At 31.6% G+C, this 20,916-nt stretch overlaps 4 protein-coding genes and 1 long non-coding RNA gene across 5 annotated transcripts; 4 read left to right on the plus strand and 1 right to left on the minus strand.

Annotated features, from left to right (window-relative positions):
• On the plus strand, window positions 1-2,184 carry LOC106413203 (TMV resistance protein N). The gene is made up of 2 exons (XM_013854022.3): window positions 1-855; window positions 1,207-2,184. Exons 1-2 carry the CDS (start codon window positions 299-301, stop codon window positions 2,012-2,014), a joined length of 1,365 nt encoding a protein of 454 aa, XP_013709476.2. The 5' UTR covers window positions 1-298; the 3' UTR covers window positions 2,015-2,184.
• A 2,143-nt stretch (window positions 2,185-4,327) lies between these two features.
• LOC106399573 (protein HOTHEAD) lies at window positions 4,328-11,938 on the plus strand. Its single transcript, XM_013840045.3, has 6 exons — window positions 4,328-4,596; window positions 4,899-5,289; window positions 9,866-10,176; window positions 10,250-10,635; window positions 11,070-11,638; window positions 11,729-11,938. The coding sequence occupies exons 1-6, from the start codon at window positions 4,524-4,526 to the stop codon at window positions 11,781-11,783; spliced, it is 1,785 nt and encodes a 594-aa protein (XP_013695499.1). The 5' UTR covers window positions 4,328-4,523; the 3' UTR covers window positions 11,784-11,938.
• Window positions 11,939-12,127: 189 nt separating this feature from the next.
• On the minus strand, window positions 12,128-14,783 carry LOC106423620 (LOB domain-containing protein 7). The gene is made up of 2 exons (XM_013864396.3): window positions 14,473-14,783; window positions 12,128-13,487 (listed from the first exon to the last, which is right to left on the minus strand). Exon 2 carries the CDS (start codon window positions 12,788-12,790, stop codon window positions 12,242-12,244), a length of 549 nt encoding a protein of 182 aa, XP_013719850.1. The 5' UTR covers window positions 12,791-13,487; window positions 14,473-14,783; the 3' UTR covers window positions 12,128-12,241.
• Window positions 13,090-14,269, plus strand: LOC125587216. The gene is made up of 2 exons (XR_007323636.1): window positions 13,090-13,519; window positions 14,071-14,269. It is a non-coding gene; the product is annotated as an uncharacterized LOC125587216 (long non-coding RNA).
• A 612-nt stretch (window positions 14,784-15,395) lies between the features above and the next one.
• Window positions 15,396-18,385, plus strand: LOC106423610 (abscisic acid receptor PYL3). The gene has a single exon (XM_048757416.1). The coding sequence runs from the start codon at window positions 15,702-15,704 to the stop codon at window positions 16,317-16,319; it is 618 nt and encodes a 205-aa protein (XP_048613373.1). The 5' UTR covers window positions 15,396-15,701; the 3' UTR covers window positions 16,320-18,385.
• The last annotated feature ends 2,531 nt before the right edge of the window (window positions 18,386-20,916 follow it).

The following is a 20,916-nucleotide window of genomic DNA, read 5'->3' on the forward strand; positions in this document are numbered from 1 at the left end:
AAAAATGGGAGTATCTAGCGAACAAATGAAAGAAATAAAAATAGTTATAATTATATCCTAATTAAAAATACATACAGACTAAGTGTGTAATCGTTTGTATAAAATTTTAAAAATACATACAAAATATTTATAATTTTATACACAATGGTTTGTATTAAATTTCTTGGAAATTAACTGGTAATTTCATTACCGTTATGCGTTAACTAAGTGTGCAATCTTTTCCTCTATAAAACTAAACTCATGTTGGCTATAGACTACTAAATGCTCCCAAACTCAAAAGCTTATAAAGAATTTAAAGATGAATAGAATCTTGAGAAAACTATCGTGCGTTAAGACAAAAGTTAAAACTTCACTGCGACTATTCGAATCCAGGTCATCACTGTCTTCTTCCTCTTCTGCCTCTTTTACTCCCAAGAGGTTCGACGTCTTTCTAAGCTTCAGAGGCGCAGATACTCGCAGGAAGTTCGTTAGCTTTCTGTACAATGATCTAGAGGCTAAAGAGATTCGAACGTTCAAAGACGACAAGGAACTGGAGAGTGGCCGTCCTATTCCACCGGAGCTTATCCAAGCCATCAAAGGATCAAAAATCGCGGTCGTGGTGGTCTCTGCGACTTACCCTGCCTCCTACTGGTGTCTAGAGGAGCTCGTGAAGATTCTGAAGTACGAGAGAAAGGGTTTGCTCAAAGTGCTGCCTGTTTTCTACGAGGTTGATCCTTCTCACCTGAGGTGGCAGATCGGAGAAGTTGCGAAACAGTTCAAGAAACATGAGAAGAGACAAAGCAAAGAGAGGGTCAAGTCTTGGAGGGATGCGTTGGCTTATTTGGCTAATCTTTCTGGCGAATGTTCCAAAAAATGGTAAGATCTCATCTCCATAAGGACCGGACCATAAGATGTTTCTCTATTTCAGGTTGTGGTTTGTTGAAGCGTTTCTTGAATCCTGATATTTTATTTTACTCTGTTTCAGATTGTGATTTGTTTTTATTGAATCTTGATATTTTACTCTGTTTTATATTGTGATTTGATAAATTGTTTCTTGAATCTTGATCTTTTACTATGTTTCAGGTTGTGATTTCTTGAATCTTGATCTCTACTCTGTCAATTTCTTGAAGGGTTTCTTGAATCTTGATATTTTTCTCTGTTTCAGATTGTGATTTGTTGAATTGTTTCTTGAATCTTGATATTTTAGTCTGTTTTCTTTTTTTTCAGGGATGATGACTCGAAGCTTGTCGATGGAATCACGGAGAAGATATCAAAGATGTTGTTCTCAACAACACCTACAAATGGTAACAACCTAATAGGTATCGACCAACACATGGACGAGTTGTATCCACTACTGGACCTAAACTCAAACCAAGGTGTTAGAGTGATTGGTATATGGGGAAGAGGAAGCAACGGAAGATCAGTACTGGCAAGACACGTCTACGAAAACATCTCACATAACTTTGACGCTCATTGTCTTCTCGAAGACGTGAGAAGGGTTTCAAGACACTGCCGCAGATCTCATCTTCAAGAAGAGCTTCTTTCCAAGATGCAAGGAGAAGGCCTGGGCGCAAAGACAAGGTGTCTTAACGCAATCAAAGCAAGGCTCAGGAACAAGAAGATTCTGCTTGTGGCTAACGACGTAGACAAGATCAAACAGTTAGACGCGCTTGCGGAGGAGTTTAGCTGGTTTGGTCCAGGGAGCAGAATCATCATAACCACACAAGATAGACAACTGCTTAGTTCATCTGGTGTGACGAGTGTCTATGAAGTTGAGATCTTGAGATGCTATGAAGTTCGTCAGCTCTTCAGGTCAGAAGCATTCAGGCAGAGAGATGATCCTAAAGTTCGTCAGCTCTTTAGGTCATTAGCATTCACACAGAGACACGAACATGTTGGTTTGGAAGAGCCTACATATAGACCCATGGATCTTCCTGGTATTAACTTTTTTTTTACCCTCAAATATTTGTTGGCTTTGTTGTGTGATAGAGGCCAGCTTAGGGAAAGACTAGAAGCAATGATATATAGTCTTTAGATTGAGTAATCATTAATTAAACTGATGTGTTTGTTTGTTCTTTGGTAACTTAGTCTTACTAATGTTAAGCCATTCTTTGTATGTGCTATGTTCTTTCTGATGAGAAATAAATAATACACCATTCTTTAAAGATTTATCTGTACAACTGGGACTGCTTGTGGCGGACATTGGGCGAAGGCACGGCATACACTATGGGGGCCTGTGCACCCATAAAAATATCAATATGTACAGTTTTATATGTAAAATTCTGCTGGATATAATGGTAAAATCTCTCATGTGCACCCATAATGTTTCAAGTTCGAGTCCATCTTTTGCTTATATTTTTATTTCTATACACAGATGCACCCATTACAAAAAGATTCTAGCTTCGCCTCAATGTCTATAAATTTGAACAGTTAGATACTTTTGCAGAGGATTTCAACTGTTTTGGTTTGGGGAGTATAGTTATCAATTATCATCATCACTCACACAAGAACACGTAGCTGTTTATTTCCACAGGCATAAAGCTTGTTTAACAAAGTATAGCTTCTGAGAGTCCAGAAAGTTGGAGAACTATTGAGAGAATGAGCCTTTCAGGAACATTTCTGATGCGTTCGAGTCGGTGTTATGTAGGGGAACAAATCTTGCCATGGAATGGTTAGGTTGTCTACATGTTAGATCTGGTTTGGGGACAGTGTTCCCTTTTCATATACGTTTAAGTTAAGTATGACTAAACTTAGTAAGACGTGGCTTATAAATAGTAATGTTCTGTATATTTTTGGAGTGGGTTGCTGGTGTATCTATAGAAGAACTGTCATTCTTTACTTGGATTAAGTAGGAGTCAAATAGAAGTCACTGATGCAGATAAGAGCGAGGGATGTTGTTCTGTACACCTTATTGATGGAGATGGTATATACAATGTCTCTGGCATCGATCATTTAATCAAAGAGGTGAAGCTAGGAGAGTGTGGCCTCTCCTAAGCTGTTGTCTCAATCATGTGTCCTCAAAGCAGCGAGCTGTATGCATTATTTTAGAGAGGAGATATGTAATATTCATAATCTTTTAGTTAGGCTACTTTTAGTATAGCTTTTGTGATATTACAGGGAAGAGTACTACACTGTTGAAGTTTGTTTGGAGCAAATTTTATGTTGATGAAAATGTATTTCCACCAGGCGACAGGGAAGAGTATTTCCATATAGCTTTCCTCACATTTTGTCGCCTGGTTAAGAAAATTTTCGACAGGTCTCAGATCACAAAAGATATGGCTTGCAAGATGTGCCGATATAGAGCCTTGCACCTTGGTAATGGACTTGAAGGCCACCGTTGGTGCAAAACCCGGCGTTAGGGGACCCTTTACTTAGTTCTAGAACTTTTCATTATGGCATGATTTGAATCGGTTGATTATTTTCTCTCTTACTGTAAAAAAAAACTGAAAGGAGGGCTATAAATATATGTACGATCTCAATACCTAGTTCCGTGAAAGTTGAAGCATGGGACAACATTGCCAACCCCATGAAAAGAGAGGAGAAATTAATCCTTACATTAACTGCTGAGTAGTAAAGTTTTGTAAATATATATTCAGAATCCAACTCATGGATTGGTGTGTGTATTTATTATCATCGTTTCTTTGCATATCCACCACCAATAACTCTGTGAAACATTCACGGTCCTCCAATCACCAGAAGATTTAAAAGTGAGTTTACCATATAAGAAATGTTCAAATGCATTTGTGGGCTAGTATTAACAAAAATGTAAGAATTAAGTGTTTTTGTTGTATATTATATGATACTATTTTCCCTCCAAAGAAACATTCATTAATAAATTCAACATCAAACTTTATTTCTGGTGGCTACATCAGATTATGTAGTATAGTTGTGACTGGTTTAAAGTGAAGAGAAAATCTCATGTGATCCATATATATGACCACCGTACGTGGTATGATGCGATCACATGCTAAACCAAATAGAACGGAAGGTACTGTGTTTTGGTTAGGTGAAGATAATCAATAAGATTAATTGTCACTTGTCAGCAACATGACTCGAGAAGATTTACTCACAGTTATGATCATTATTAAGATACTTTCATCTGCTACTATATAAAACTACTTGCTAAAAACATGGCTCTATTGTATTATTGTTTTTGTGTGTTTGGTTAGGTGAATATGATTAATGTATACACTTTGGATCTATGAATTCTTGATCCAACGGCTACAAGAGCTCCTACTTCAACCGTTTCATGCCATTAATGACATAGACAAGCTGTACAACTCTCCCTTTTATCTTGAGACTGTTTTATTTATATGATACTACTATACTACTACAAAATAATTACTATTATTTTTACAATATGAAGAGACAGCAGACACATGTAGGTGTAATTAATATAGTTGCTATGTTGGATCCTAAGTGTTATTTATAGAAGAAGGTTCACATAAAACAAGACCATTCATGAAAAGCCACATAAGAAGTTGAAGCAGAAGCAAAAAAACACCAAGAAAAAGAAAGTTCTGCTTTGGTTTCTGTAGTCTCCTATGGCTCTCAAATTCGTTCTCCTTGCTCTTTTCCTCTGTCTCCCAGCTTCTCTTTCCTCCACTGCTTCTAAAGGTTACTTTTCTCGTAACACATTTCTCATTACAACGTTCTTAGTGATGTGTCTGAAGTAAACTCTGTATTTCTCTCTCCTTATCTCTCTTGTTCATTGGCGATTTTGTGTAGTTCAATTGGTTTCTTGAGTCATTATGACCAAATCTCGAGTGATTAGGACACTAACAGTACAGTCTTTGTTTACACAAATCTGTTATGTTATTTCGGCTTATGTTCTGCTAATGTCATTAATGGTGTAATTACTTCTACCAACTACCCATTATTGTATAGTTAATATCTAAACAAATGTTTTCTTTTTGTAGATAAAGAGCATAAGTTGAAGTTTAATCCTTATCGATACACGTTCATCGATAAAGCCAGCACATTCTCAGCATCTTCCTCGTCTTCTTTTGCATCAACCGGTCAAGACTCGACCTACGACTACATAGTCATCGGAGGTGGAACCGCAGGCTGTCCACTAGCCGCAACGCTGTCGCGAAATTTCAGCGTTCTTGTTTTAGAGAGAGGTGGCGTTCCGTTTACAAACGCAAACGTCTCATTCCTCAGGAACTTCCACATCGGACTTGCTGACACGTCAGCTTCCTCCGCGTCGCAGGCATTTGTTTCCACTGACGGCGTTTACAACGCTCGTGCTAGAGTTCTCGGCGGTGGTTCTTGTATTAACGCCGGTTTCTACTCTAGAGCCGATGCTGCGTAAGTAACTAAAACCGTTATTAACAAGAGACAAGATTTTTGATTTGTGAAAATTGAAACAGATCTTGTTGTCGTAATGGTAAATGTTACACATATCTGAAAACGCACCGAGTGGGAATGTTGTGTAATAATGGCACGACCACGTCTTCAACTTCTCACACACGTCAACATATATTTTCATAATTAACGTAATTTTTTAAAAAATATAAATAATTGAAAGGTTAGCTCGAATGGTGACTGAATGAAACTTTTGCTTTAACATCCAAATTTTAAAATATACTAGGGATTAACCCGGGCTACGCCCGGGATTTTTATTATTTTTCTACTTTAAGTTGTTAAATTATTTATATTTAAGGTATGATATATATTTATATAAATGTTAAGATGCATGTCATAATTAAAATTTATTTTTAAATTTTAACACGTTAAAGTAACATATTTTTTACTATTTAAATATCTTTTTGTAATTTTGTTGGCTATCTAGTTATCATATTTAGCAAAACTATCTCTTGAGTGTTGAAATAAATGTTTTAGATATTTAATTAAACTGTAGAGTATTTTCGGATCGACCACATGCTCAACAATCGATCCATCCGTAAAAAGATGGTCGATCTCCTTGGCCAGGTAAGTATAATTTTAGCAAAAATATCTTTGATTTTCAAATATTAAGTATATAACTATTCTTTTGAATATTGTTTTTTTGAATTGTATTTTTTGATTAAATTATTGTATTATAATATTTATGTAAATATTTTTTGATGTTTGAATTTGTGTTGTTCGTATACTTAACCTAGATGATATTGATGTTTAACAATTTATTGTTTTCTGGATATAGAAAATAATGATATATCAAAACATATCTAATACTTGTTAAATGATAGTATAATGTAAATTACTTCCATTATTTGAAAATAACCATTTGTTGTTTTTATTTATTTTTTTAATCAGAAATTATTTTTATTTAAAAACATCATTCATATATAATATAATAGTTTAAGTTTGGAAGATTAATCTATATATATAAATTATGTATATTTTTTTAAAAAAATAATTTAAGATATTATATATTGAGTAACTGAATAAAAGCTGAATTTCTTATCTTGAAAATAAAATATTTATAGTTTTGTCTTCATGTTATACTCACCAATCCATAATTGATATTTATAACTCAGTACGTTTTTTAAAAAACTTAGTTTTAAGTAATAAATGAATTTAATAAATTAAATTCATCCCCTATAATGTTCTGTAAATTATATTTAAAAACTCTCTAAAATTATATTTTAATCATAATATTACTATTATTTAATTTAAGTTATTTTAAGCATAATATATGCTAAACCAACTTAAATTATATTTACAATAGGACCATCCTAAACCGGTTAATAAACCAAAAACAATACTAAACCAACATGAACCAATACCTGATTCGGCGAGGAAGGAAGTGTTTCGGGATAAACGCTTGAATGGTTATTAACTGTAATGGTTTGATCATGAAAGAGTTAGTATGAATATTAACAATAAAATTATGGATTAGATTAATTTAAATTTGTAAGAATATCTTTGAGTCTAAGAAAAACAATTCAATTCCCATGAATAAGTTTGGCTTTTGGAAGTTGCGGGTTTCCCAACAATGAATCCACCTAACAAAAAGTTTGTTGTTATAAAAAATCTCATTCAAGGTCATTAAAGGTTTTTGGGACGGCAAGATTTGATGGTGGAACCATTTTTTTGCTCGAGTACTATGAAGTTTTTCTTGATAGTGTGAGGTTGATGTTGATAGAATAATGAGTTTTATAGAGACTTTCTTGATGTAAAACTATATTTTTTTTGTTTAATGTGGTATTTTCATTTTTACATAATTTACTACCATTTTAAGATAGATGTCCATTTTATTTAATGTACTCTTTCCATTTTTTTGAAAACTGTGCATTTACTTATTATTGTATATATAATTCATATATTTATATATTTATAATATTTACTTATTATTTATTTTTCTATATATTTTGTATTTCTATTTCTTATACTTTATATTTTGTTAATATCTATATTTTATATTTTAAGATATATGTTTAAATTTTAATGTATTTTTCCATTTTTAATGTAAAACGGCAATGTTTAATAGAAGAACTGGACAAATAGTCAAATAGTTATATTTATGTTTTTCTTTTTTTATAAAATGGTAATGTTACATTATGGAGATAAACCGTTTTTTTAGTGAAAAATGGTAATCTTACATATGTTTAATGTAGTTTTTCCATTTTTTTATGTTGTATGTTTACATATTATTGTTATTTTTAAATGTAAAATGGTAATCTTACATATGTTTAATGTAGTATTTCCATTTTTTATGTTGTATGTTTACATATTATTTATTATTTTCGAAATTATATATAATGTTTTTTTTACAAAATAGTAATGTTACATTATGGAGATAAGCTGTCTTTTTTTTAGTGAAAAATGGTAATCTTACATATGTTTAATGTTGTTTTTCCATTTTTTATGTTGTATGTTTACATATTATTTTTTAAAATAAAAATGTAAAATAGTAATCTTACATATGTTTAATGTAGTATTTCCATTTTTATGTTGTATGTTTACATATATTTATTATTTTCGAAATTATATATAATGTTTTTTGACTTCTTTTATAAAACGGTAATGTTACATTATGGAGATAAGCCATCTTTTTTTCAAGTGAAAAATGGTAATCTTACATATGTTTAATGTAGTTTTTTTATTTTTTATGCTGTATGTTTAAATATTATTTATAATTTTCGAAAATTAGTAATATTAAAATGTAAAACTATATTTTATGCCACGTGTCATCTTTCGGAAGAAGTTTTTTTTGCTTATGTGGACGCTCTATGGAGCCTCAAGGTTATATAGCAAATTACATGAGTTTATGAGTGTATCTACGCCAATTACTCTATATTTAATGTAGTATTTCCATTTTTTATGTTGTATGTTTACATATTATTTATTGTTTTCGAAATTATATATAATGTTTTTTTTTACAAAATAGTAATGTTACATTATGGAGATAAGCCGTCTTTTTTAGTGAAAAATGGTAATCTTACATATGTTTAATGTTGTTTTTCCATTTTTTATGTTGTATGTTTACATATTATTTTTTAAAATAAAAATGTAAAATAGTAATTTTACATATGTTTAATGTAGTCTTTCCATTTTTATGTTGTATGTTTACATATATTTATTATTTTCGAAATTATATATAATGTTTTTTGACTTTTTTTATAAAACGGTAATGTTACATTATGGAGATAAGCCGTCTTTTTTTCAAGTGAAAAATGGTAATCTTACATATGTTTAATGTAGTTTTTTTATTTTTTATGCTGTATGTTTAAATATTATTTATAATTTTCGAATATTAGTAATATTAAAATGTAAAACTATATTTTATGTCACGTGTCATCTTTCGGAAGAAGTTTTTTTTGCTTATGTGGACGCTCTATGGAGCCTCAAGGTTATATAGCAAATTACATGAGTTTATGAGTGTATCTACGCCAATTACTCTATATTTAATGTAGTATTTCCATTTTTTATGTTGTATGTTTACATATTATTTATTGTTTTCGAAATTATATATAATGTTTTTTTTACAAAATAGTAATGTTACATTATGGAGATAAGCCGTCTTTTTTTAGTGAAAAATGGTAATCTTACATATGTTTAATGTTGTTTTTCCATTTTTTATGTTGTATGTTTACATATTATTTTTTAAAATAAAAATGTAAAATAGTAATCTTACATATGTTTAATGTAGTATTTCCATTTTTATGTTGTATGTTTACATATATTTATTATTTTCGAAATTATATATAATGTTTTTTGACTTTTTTTATAAAACTGTAATGTTACATTATGGAGAAAAGCCGTCTTTTTTCAAGTGAAAAATGGTAATCTTACATATGTTTAATGTAGTTTTTTCATTTTTATGCTGTATGTTTAAATATTATTTATAATTTTCGAAAATTAGTAATATTAAAATGTAAAACTATATTTTATGCCACGTGTCATCTTTCGGAAGAAATTTTTTTTCTTATGTGGACGCTCTATGGAGCCTCAAGGTTATATAGCAAATTACATGAGTTTATGGGTGTATCTACGCCAATTACTCTATATTTAATGTAGTATTTCTATTTTTTTATGTTGTATGTTTACATATATTTATTATTTTCGAAATTATATATAATGTTTTTTGTTTTTTTTATAAAACGGTAATATTACATTATGGAATTAAGCCGTCTTTTTTTTTAAAGTGAAAAATGGTAATTTTACATATGTTCAATGTAGTTTTTCTATTTTTTATGTTGTATGTTTCATATTATTTATAATTTTTGAAAATTAGTAATATTAAAATGTAAAACTATATTTTATGCCACGTGTCATCTTTCGGGAGAATTTTTTTTCGCTGATGTGGACGCTCTATGGAGCCTCAAAAGGTCCCTTTTATTAGTAAGGATTACATAGTTTTCAAAGTGTTGAATTTTTTTATTATTAAAATAAACAAATATTTATAAACCCTAAATCTAAGATCCGGTCTTGGGTGTAGGTTTGTGAAGCGAGCAGGATGGGATGCGAAGCTAGTGAATGAGTCGTATCCATGGGTGGAGCGAGAGATCGTTCATCAGCCGAAGTTGACGTTATGGCAGAAGGCTCTGAGAGACAGTCTTTTAGAGGTTGGAGTCAGACCTTTCAATGGCTTCACTTACGACCACGTCTCCGGAACAAAAGTCGGTGGCACAATCTTCGATAGGTTCGGCCGTCGTCACACTGCGGCAGAGCTTCTTGCTTACGCTAACCCTCAGAAGCTCAGAGTCTTGATCTACGCCACCGTGCAAAAGATAGTCTTTGACACATCTGGTAACTAATGATATTAATTAGGTTTACGTGTAGTCCAAGTTTTGAATGCTAACGTTCTTGGTTCCGGATGCAGGAACAAGGCCTAGAGTAACAGGAGTAATATTCAAAGACGAGAAGGGTAACCAACACCAGGCTCTACTCTCGAACAGAAAGGGAAGTGAAGTGATCTTGTCCAGTGGAGCTATTGGGTCACCACAGATGCTCATGTTAAGTGGGATTGGACCTAAGAGAGAGCTTGAGAGGCTGAAGATTCCTTTGGTTCTGGAGAATGAGCATGTGGGGAAAGGAATGGCTGATAATCCGATGAACACCATCTTGGTGCCTTCAAAGCAGCCTATAGAGCAGTCACTTATCCAGACTGTTGGAATCACAAAGATGGGTGTGTATGTTGAAGCCAGCACTGGATTTGGACAGTCTCCTGAGAGCATTCATACTCACTATGGAGTTATGTCGGACAAGGTAACCCTAAACTACATAACTTCGAATCCCTCATCGCATAACCAAGTGCACGCAACATTAACAATGGTCTCTAATTTTTTTTTGTTGATATATATATGAACATCCTCCATATGTTTAAAAAAAAAAATACTAAAGCTTTTACTAATGACTGTTTAAAGCCCCTAAAATTTCAGAATCGGCATTCTTCTATTTTTTTTTATTTTTTTTGAATGAACTGTAAAATTTATTCAAACCAAAAAAACTTATTTACATCAAGTGCATCAGTTTTTCTTTGTATTTAAAGAATCAACAGAATGCTATAAATAAAAGAATTTATCCAGCTCCTCCATTTGTTTCTGGTATCCCAAACCAAGTGCTCAATCCTTCATCAGTTTTTCGGCATTCTTCTATTATTAATGTCTTTATATGAGAATGGTCTTTGAATGTTTTTGCAGAATGAATTGTTTTCGACCATACCTGCAAAGCAGAGAAGACCAGAAGCAACACAAGCTTACACCACAAGAAACAAATACCAACTTCAAGAAGCATTCAATGGAAGTTTCATTTTGGAGAAACTAGCTTACCCAATCTCTAGAGGGCATTTGAGCTTACTCAACACAAATGTAGATGACAACCCATCAGTGACCTTCAACTACTTCAAACACCCAGTGGATCTCCAACGCTGCGTTGAAGCTATCCGTCTGGTTTCAAAAGTTGTGACATCTAAGCGGTTCCTAAACTACACGCAGTGCGACAAGCAAAACGTCCACAAGATGCTTAGCTTGAGTGTCAAGGCAAACATCAATCTAAGACCAAAGCAAGTGAACGATACCAAATCTATGGCTCAGTTCTGTAAAGACACTGTTGTCACAATCTGGCACTATCATGGTGGTTGTCTTGTAGGTAAAGTTGTGAGCCCTGACCGCAAAGTTCTCGGTGTCAACAGGCTCAGAGTTATTGATGGTTCCACATTTGACGAGTCTCCCGGAACCAACCCGCAAGCCACGGTTATGATGATGGGAAGGTAAGTCGAAATCAAATACCAACATAATTAATGAATCAAAGCTCTTTTGAAGTTCAGTATATAAGCAGAATGAGTTGTAAATCTTTGCAGATACATGGGAGTCAAGATCCTTCGGGAGAGACTTGGAAACAAGGCAGGTGTTTAGTTTACAGCAGCATAACTTGTACTCTCTCTGGTTATTTTGATAGTAGATTCATCGAAATATAGGATCAGGTTGTCTAGTGAACTGTGTAACCCTTTTGGGGGAATTAGAGTTGTTGCTTGCGTCAAAAGTTAAGTCCTGACCTGATTTTGTTTTCAGCTTAGCTCCATCATTTTCCCAACCTAGAGCAATTTATAATCTTTGAAAAAAAGAAGGAATTACCTTTGAACTTTATGAAAAATTATAAGACGTTAAAGAAGAACAAGCTGAAAACTAAAACTAAATTTGTGAACAAACTGGTATAAAATACTGCTACTACTACGAGGATAGATTTGGACAATCTGAGAAACTATAGCAAAGAAAAGAGCAGTGGTAAACACGAAAACAAATTAAAACTAAACTTCGGAGAGTGTACAAAAACACAAAAAGACTAGAAAGACTTAAAAGCATAGTTATCTGGTTCACTGCATTCTTGTGTCCATAGAAACTTTTTCCTTCTCAAGCTTGATAGGCATCTCCATAAACATCTCGTAGTTCAGCAGACTCTGTTTCTGATGAACATGACCATCAATATTAAGGTATTCGTCTCCTAGATCTCCGTACGAATAGCAACCAAATTGCTGCTGGAGAGCTATAGTTCGACACATGGCAAGATTCTGTTGATGAATCAAGTTAAGTTCAGCCTGAGTACAAGCAATCTGGTTCTTCAGATCAAGCATGATCTTGCAAACTCCCCAAACTGGATCTCGAGCACGTGCATTAGCATGGAACATAAGATTAGTCATAGCTATGTCCCGTTGACATTCTTCAACTCCTTTGATGAACTTTGTGATGTTACTTACTCCAAACAGTTTATGGGCGTTTAGAAACTGATTTTGTTTTTCTTGTGGGAAGTAAGGAGCGAGAATACAGTGTTCGGTGCACTTTTTCCTCTGGTATTTACAAGCAGCGCAAGCCGTGGCAGAGGAGGAGCAGGAGGAGGAGCCACCGTGAAATTTGCTTAAGGACATTAGTTTTCGTGATTGGGGGAGATTTGTTAGGGTTTAGAAAAGAGGTTACCTTGATTTACTCCGTAAAGAGAAGGATAGAAAGAGAAGATCGAGGAGAGAGTTGAGTTGTGGATAGAGAAAATTTCGGAGACGGTTTCTAGAGAGAGTTTGATTAGGAAAATAAAAAGTTTTTGTCAGTTAAATAGAGTCCAACAATATCTATTTTCTGATATTGTTCTGAATTTTAAATTATCTTATTATATACTCAGAAGCTATCTGTTAGAAATTCTGATTTTATCAGGTTTTTTTAGATGAATTTACTAAATGATTTATTTAACCATTCGATAATGTTAATAGGATTTATCTGATCATTTGTTTATGAGTAAATTTATTTATTTATAATAACGGATTGCACTTTTAGGGGTTATGGTAGGTAAATTGCAAAAACAATATTAAATAGTAAAGCGGGTCGCATTTTAAGGATATCTTCCTTAGTCCAAACTTAAAAAGTGCACTAGGGAACGGCTCCAAGTTACCACTGAATTGACACTGGAATCACTTGAACCGCATGTGAAGTCTTCCAAATCAACTTCATCCAGCAAAAGGTCGAGATGTGGAGATATTCCACCTCGAAAATGTTCTTGTTGGCATACCACATAATTTATGCCAGGCTTAAGGAGTGGTGCGGGAACGTTGAGGTTGCATTGTGGTCTACACTCTTGATAGAGAACTCACCAGCAAACAGAGCTGGTTCTGGTTCCTTTGACCCACATGTATATATATATATCGGCGACAGAAGCAATTAGTTTCACGTAGATGACATGAAATTCCACCACCAACATTCTTAACTTAATCCTAATTTAGTAATCAGTAAAGCTCAAACTTTGTATGATGTATAACTTAGAGAAAAAATTACATTCTTTTATAAATAGGAAGAAATAGCAAATAAAAGAATATATTAGAGTAAAATTCACTTAAATTTTTAAAGTTTGTCTACTTAAAATATATATAATTGATTTGACCGGAGAGTTAACGGCAACATCAACATATAATTACGTGTCAGATGAGAGGATGGGTTAAGGACTTGAGACCAATTGTGGTTGTTGTTGGACATGGGCTCAAGTTCAACTTTATGTTTTCTTTTTGGTTATAGATGCATTAGTTTCTTTTTGGTTATAGATGCATTAAGATACAAAGCTAAGAGCATCATTATTGCTTCGACTTATTTTGAAGTCCTTAGCTTATTTTATTATTAGTGTGGTGTTAAGATACAAAGCTAAGAGACAAAGCATTAGGAGTAGATTATTGCTAGGACTTATTTTGAAGTCTCTTAATTAAATTCACCGAGAAAACAATGTATTCACAGATAAAAAAAACACTAGAGTATCATCTCAAATTCATAATCATCGCAAATTCACCTAGAGAACAATGTATTCACAGAAAAAAAATTCAACACTAGAGTATCATCTCAAATTCATTATCATCGCAAAATCACCGAATGAAAAATGTATTCTCAGAAAAAAAAATCCACACTACAGAAAAATCGTAAACCGTTCCACACACGAGGAACACCAACCAAAATCAGATACCAAACCCTCAATCTACACTAATTTTCAATCGTACACAACCTATACAATCACAAACCGAAATCGTATAATCGAATCGAAATCCTCTAAATCTCAAAACAGAGGAGGAATACATACCTTTTTTGGGGCTATGCACCGAGAGGACATGCACCGAGAGGATTTCGACACAGGACATGCACCAGACAGGATTTCGATTTCGGCAATCAACGAGAGGAGCTACCAACAGATTGATGTCGAGTGATCGGAATGAAGGAGCTCCACATCCTCTCGAGGACGACGTCTGCGCGAACATAGGGCGATTCTTTCGCTGACGAGCTCTCACCAAAAAGATGACGGAAATGAGAAGACCAAGACCCGACTATCCGTTCCTCGAACCCTAAAGCGAATAACGAACTGACACGTGCGACTTAAGGACGTCCGCCCAAACTTCTTAATTAAGAACTATGCGGCCTGTCACTTAACGTTTCTCTTTTTTTTTTTTTTTTTCGGACCCAAAAAAGGTAAGATATGGGCTTAAGATATGGCGATAATGATGCCCTTAGATGCATTAGTTTTGTGGCGCAAATTGATGTCTTTCAGCTTTTCATGAATTAGAATTTCATTATCACTGCTTATGTAAATATATAGAGATATTCAATTAAAAAACTCTGTTTTCTATTCATTCAGCAGTACGAACTTTTATTATTAGATTATTATTATTTTATTATTGCCAACAGCAATAAATTTGATTTTTTGAAAAACTATATTAAAGTAATAACCAACTTGCATAATCAATGTCCATGTTGCATTAAACTTGTTTATACATTAACCAAAGATAATTCAGTCTCTAACCTACCGACTAGCAATCTAGCATAGATCTTCCAAAAATAGTATAGCAAGAACAACGTTGCACAAAATAAAAAGTAAGGCAAATTATAAACTGATCAGACACAACATTTCTTCCACTATATAGTCACGTTAACCCTGTTAGGGGCATCGATTTTTCTTCTACGTCACGTTAACCCTATTAGGGGCATCGATCTTTCTTCTACGTCGTCTAGCCTTACATATCAAATTAACAAAAGTATAATCTATTTTGTATTTTACCCCAAAAAGCTGATGTGTTTGTAGCTCCTGAAGGATCCAATGAGTCATATAAAATGAGATTTGGTATCACGTTCACACTTCATACATCAGAAAGCAATTTAGTGCAACCCAACTCCGTTAGTCAAACATATCAACATCTCACTTCTCCATTTAAATATACATTTATAAAATACAATAACTTCTTATATATATATATATATATATTGTAATGGTATGTCAAAAGAATCAGTCCTAGCTTCGTTCAGTTTTTTCTCAAAACCATGAACCCTAATCTTCCTCTTAGCCACGCCCCATCATCGTCATCATCAACAACAATAACACCATATGGATTAACGAAGGACGAGTTTTCAACTCTAGATCCAATTATCAGAACGCACCACACGCTCCCAAGATCGCCAAACACGTGCACATCCCTCATAGCACACCGCGTAGACGCACCAGCACGTACCATATGGAGATTCGTCCGAGACTTCGCGAATCCAAACAAGTACAAACACTTTATCAAAAGCTGCACCATCAGAGGTAACGGTAAAGAAATTAGCGTCGGGACCATAAGGGAAGTTAGCGTCGTGTCTGGTCTTCCAGCGTCAACAAGCATTGAGATACTAGAAGCTCTAGATGAAGAGAAACGAATCTTGAGTTTTCGTGTTCTTGGAGGAGAACACCGGTTAAGAAATTACCGGTCGGTTACATCTGTTAATGAGTTTGTTGTCTTGGAGAACGATAAGGTCAAGAGAGTGTACAGTGTGGTGTTGGAGTCTTACATTGTTGATATACCAAAAGGTAATACAGAGGAAGATACGAGGATGTTTGTGGATACTGTCGTTAAATCGAATTTACAGAATCTCGCCGTCGTTTCCATGGCAACTCCGACTTGAAACTTTTTTTGTGTGTTGAAAATGTCGTGTGTATATATATTGATAGTTGGCCATAAATGGGTCGGTTTGTTCAATGTGTATGTGTGGAATGTGAGGTGAGGTGAGGTGTGTATACGTATTTTATGGACTGTAATGGGCTTAGTAACCCTCACAAGGAGAGCTCTGAGAAGATTCGACCCAACAAACTATAATACAATTTTCAGCGGATGTCCAAATTAATGCAAGGGCATTGGAATTATCCTTCGGTTACTGTTTGTTTCCTTCATTTTCATTTTTGTCAAGTACTAACCGATATAGTTTTGATGGAAGTTTAGTTCTTTTAATCTTGAAAATTGGAAGCAATACGGATTCAATTCGATATAGTGTTGAATTACATTTAAGAAATACAATCAAGGCTTTTTTATTGGAAATGAAATTAAAATATCATCCAAGTATATAGAAGCCAATAAACATTTATAATCAAGTTACTTCAGCTGAAGATCTAAGGTATAATAATATGTGAGAGATAACTAAATCTTTTTTTTGTTAAGTGATAACTAAATCTTCTGATAGTACCCAATCAGTTGGTGGCATTATCATATTTTATAACACTATATATTTAAATTTAATATTATATATATTAAATAAGAAAAATCAAAAGGATAAATTTAGTATGGGCTCCGGGAAACTAACCGTCCCTTATACTATGTCGGCACTGTTGTTATGTTGTTATTGCAAATACATGAAGCCTAATCTGGATCTTTGTTGGTGGCACAGGTGAACCACTATTTATTAAGACAAGAGTTATTTTGGGATGCTTGATATTTGACTGAGAAAGGGCTTTTGGATATGGTGTATATCTGCTGTGTAGTTTATCCATATGACGATCAACAATGGTAAGTCATTCTTCTTTTGGTCTGATTATTGGCTTCATGTGGTCCATCTTATCGGTATCACATGTGATATATATGGAGTCTGAGAATTGAGACTTGCAAGAGTTTCAAACGCTGTTAGAAACTCAGAAAGAAGCTATAAGGACAAAGAGATGGCCATATAGTACATATCCTTTCTGGTATGTAATATTTTGGTGCCAATCTTTGAATGTGGGGCTGATGGTGTATTGTGTGTGCCCCAATCTTTGAATGAGTATAGGCATTAGGCACTGAGTATCCTCTACTTTCATGACTTGGGATCAGATCAGGGCCGGACCTGAATAGAGGCCAATGAAGCATGTGCTTTAGGGCCGGTGAGATAATATACTTGTTGGGGCCAAAAGTTCCAGAAATCTAATATAGCTATACTGGTAAAAGCGGCCAATAATTCACATTCATACCCGGGTTCAAACTTTTACTGATGCATATTCTAGCATTTTCGTCAATTTTATAATTTAGTGGGCCAAAGAAAAAATTGGCTTGTGGGCCAATAATTATCAGGCACGGCCCTGGATCAGATTTATACTCAGAATGAGTAGATGAAGTGGAGTGGGTGGTATGGTTCGTGTAGGGTGTCCCTTGCTGTGCTTTTATAACATGGTTGGCAATCGTGGTTTTTTTTTGACGGATGCATGTATTCATGTCCGATTTTGGACGAAACATTTTTCTTGGTCTCATAATAATAATTGGCTATGCATAAATCTTTCGGTGTTTAAAATAATTAAATATATATATTAACTGGTTATTTATCACTCAATCCTAAAATTTCATGAATCATAGAACCAGTATGCATGTACGCAGACTCGGTCCCCAAAATTTGTAGGTTAGAAACAACAAAAATCTCTAGTTTGGTGTTCTTAGGCAGAGGCGTGCCTGAAATGCATCGAAAAAATCATTCGCCTTAGACTTCCGATTAATATAACTTTATTTAAGGCTCCAAAATTTAAATAATTTATAGTCTAGTGATTTAAATTTATTTTAGAAAACCCTAACCACGAGAATTCGACTAATTCACATAGTGAATTCAACTTTTTTTTCTTATATAACATAATGATAGCATATTTAATTAATAAACTTATTCTTTTATAGTTTTTTGTCAGCAATTTTTATAGTTTTATACTTGTGTATTTGGTGAAGATGATATCTATACTATTATTTGCGAAGTAAATTTTTGCAACGGAGCTCTCACGTTAAAAGTTAGAGCGGTTAATATCTATATACCCTTAATGAATTTATCTATAATTAACTATATAATCAAAAATGAATTTTTATTTATAATATTTTTTTTTCAAAAAGATAATTTTTACATTGTGTTGTTATCTTAAAACATATTTTTAAGCTATAAATATAATTAAAAACGAATTTTTATCTATAATATTTTTTTTCAGAAAGATAATTTTTACATTGTGTTGTTATCTTAAAACATATTTTTCAGTTATAAATGTAATCTATACTATTATTTGCGAAGTAAATTTTTGCAACGGAGCTCTCACGTTAAAAGTTAGAGCGATTAATATCTATACTATCCTTAATGAATTTATCTATAGTTAACTATATTATCAAAAACAAATTTTTATTTATAATATTAATTTTTTCAAAAAGATAATTTTTACATTGTGTTGTTATCTTAAAACATATTTTTCAGTTACAAATATAATTAAAAACGAATTTTTATTAATAATATTAATTTTCCTTTCAAAAAGATAATTTTTACATTGTGTTGTTATCTTAAAACATATTTTACAGTTATAAATATAATTAAAAACGAATTTTTATTTTAATATTAATTTTTTTAAATAAGATAATTCTTATATATTGTGTTGTTATCTTAAAATTTATTTTTTTCAATTATAATAGTTAGCAAATAACAAATAAACAATTTATAATTAATATATATACTATTATTTGCGAAGTAAATTTTAGCAACGAAGCTCTCACGTTAAAAGTTAGAGCGGTTAACATCTATACTACCCTTAATGAATTTATCTATAATTAACTATATAATCAAAGACAAATTTTTATTTATAATATTAATTTTTTTTTTCAAAAATATAATTTTTACATTGTGTTGTTATCTTAAAAAATATTTTTCAGTTATAAATATAACTAAAAACAAATTTTTATTAATAATATTATTTTGTTTAAATTAGATAATTCTTATATATTGTTTTGTTATCCTAAAATTTATTTTTTCAGTTATAACAATTAGAAAATAACAAATAAACAATTTATAATTAAATATTAATTAACTAAATTACAATAAATATATTTACTAAAATATTTTTAATATGTGAATGTTTTCTTTTAAAATTTCAGTACAATAATAAACATATATATTTTATTTAAATTTACGTCAAATATATATATATATATATATATATATATAATTTGATGTTTGATTTAATGTTTTTGAAAACATAAATAATAAGTTATCATGCTGATTTTTGAATTACTAAAATATAAACTAATATATATTTGTAAAACGATTAAGCTCGCATGTGCGGACAAAACATCTAGTACAGTTGTATTAGAAAAATATTTTTAATGTAGTTAAAAGTAAGTTTTTTTAACCTTTGCCCCTCGAACCCTTTGCACATCACTGTTTTAGAGAAGAGCACAATTAACAAATTAACAATCTATACTATTATTTGGGAAGTAATTTTTTGCAACGGAGCTCTCACGTTAAAAGTTAAAGTGGTTAATATTGTTTATACCTTTAATAAATAAAATGTATAAATAATTAAAAAATAAAAACAAATTTTAATTGATTTGATTAGATAATTGATTAATATTACTAACAGTAAGAATTATTCAAAATCTGAAAATATAATTTAATAAAGAGATAATCTTTGTATATATTGTATTATTATCTGAAAAAATCTTTTAGTAAAAATTTGAAAACATAAATTATATAACTAAATATTAATCAAATAAAACTCTTAATTATATAATTAAAAATAGAATATTGAATTATCCAAAATCTAAAAATATAACTAAAAAAAGATAATTTCTATATATATATTGCATTGTTATCTGAAAAAGTATTTTAGTAAAACGTTAAAAACATAAATTATATAATTAAATATTAATCAAGTAAAGAAAATTTTTGGAATCGAGCTCTCACGTTAAAAGTTAGAGTGGTTAATATCGTTTATACCCTTAATGAATAAAATGTATTAATAAATTAAAAATAAATATGAAATTTTAATTGATTTGATTAGATAATTGATTAATATTAATAATAGTAAGAGTTATCCAAAATCTGAAAATATAATTTTAAAAAGAGATAATTTCTGTATATATTGTATTGTTATCTGAAAAAGTATTTTAGTAAAAATTTAAAAACATAAATTATATAACTAAATATTAATTAAATAAAATTATTAATTATATAATTAATAATAGAATATTGAATTATCCAAATTCTAAAAATATAATTAAAAATAATAATTTCTATATATATACTCCCTGTGTTTTATATTAAGTGTCGTTTTAGAGAAAAATTTAGTTATCTGAAAAAGTATTTAAGTAAAACATTGAACATATAATTTATATTACTAAATATTAATCAAATAAAAAAATTTAATTATTTAATTAAAAATATTATATTGAGTTATTTTAAGATTTATTTTAGTAATGAATATAGTGTACAAAGAACTTTCTAAAAATTTATGAAAATCTTTAAG

The sequence above is a fragment of the Brassica napus genome, chromosome A2 (genome assembly GCF_020379485.1).
Source record: "Brassica napus cultivar Da-Ae chromosome A2, Da-Ae, whole genome shotgun sequence".
NCBI classification, from domain to species: domain Eukaryota; kingdom Viridiplantae; phylum Streptophyta; class Magnoliopsida; order Brassicales; family Brassicaceae; genus Brassica; species Brassica napus.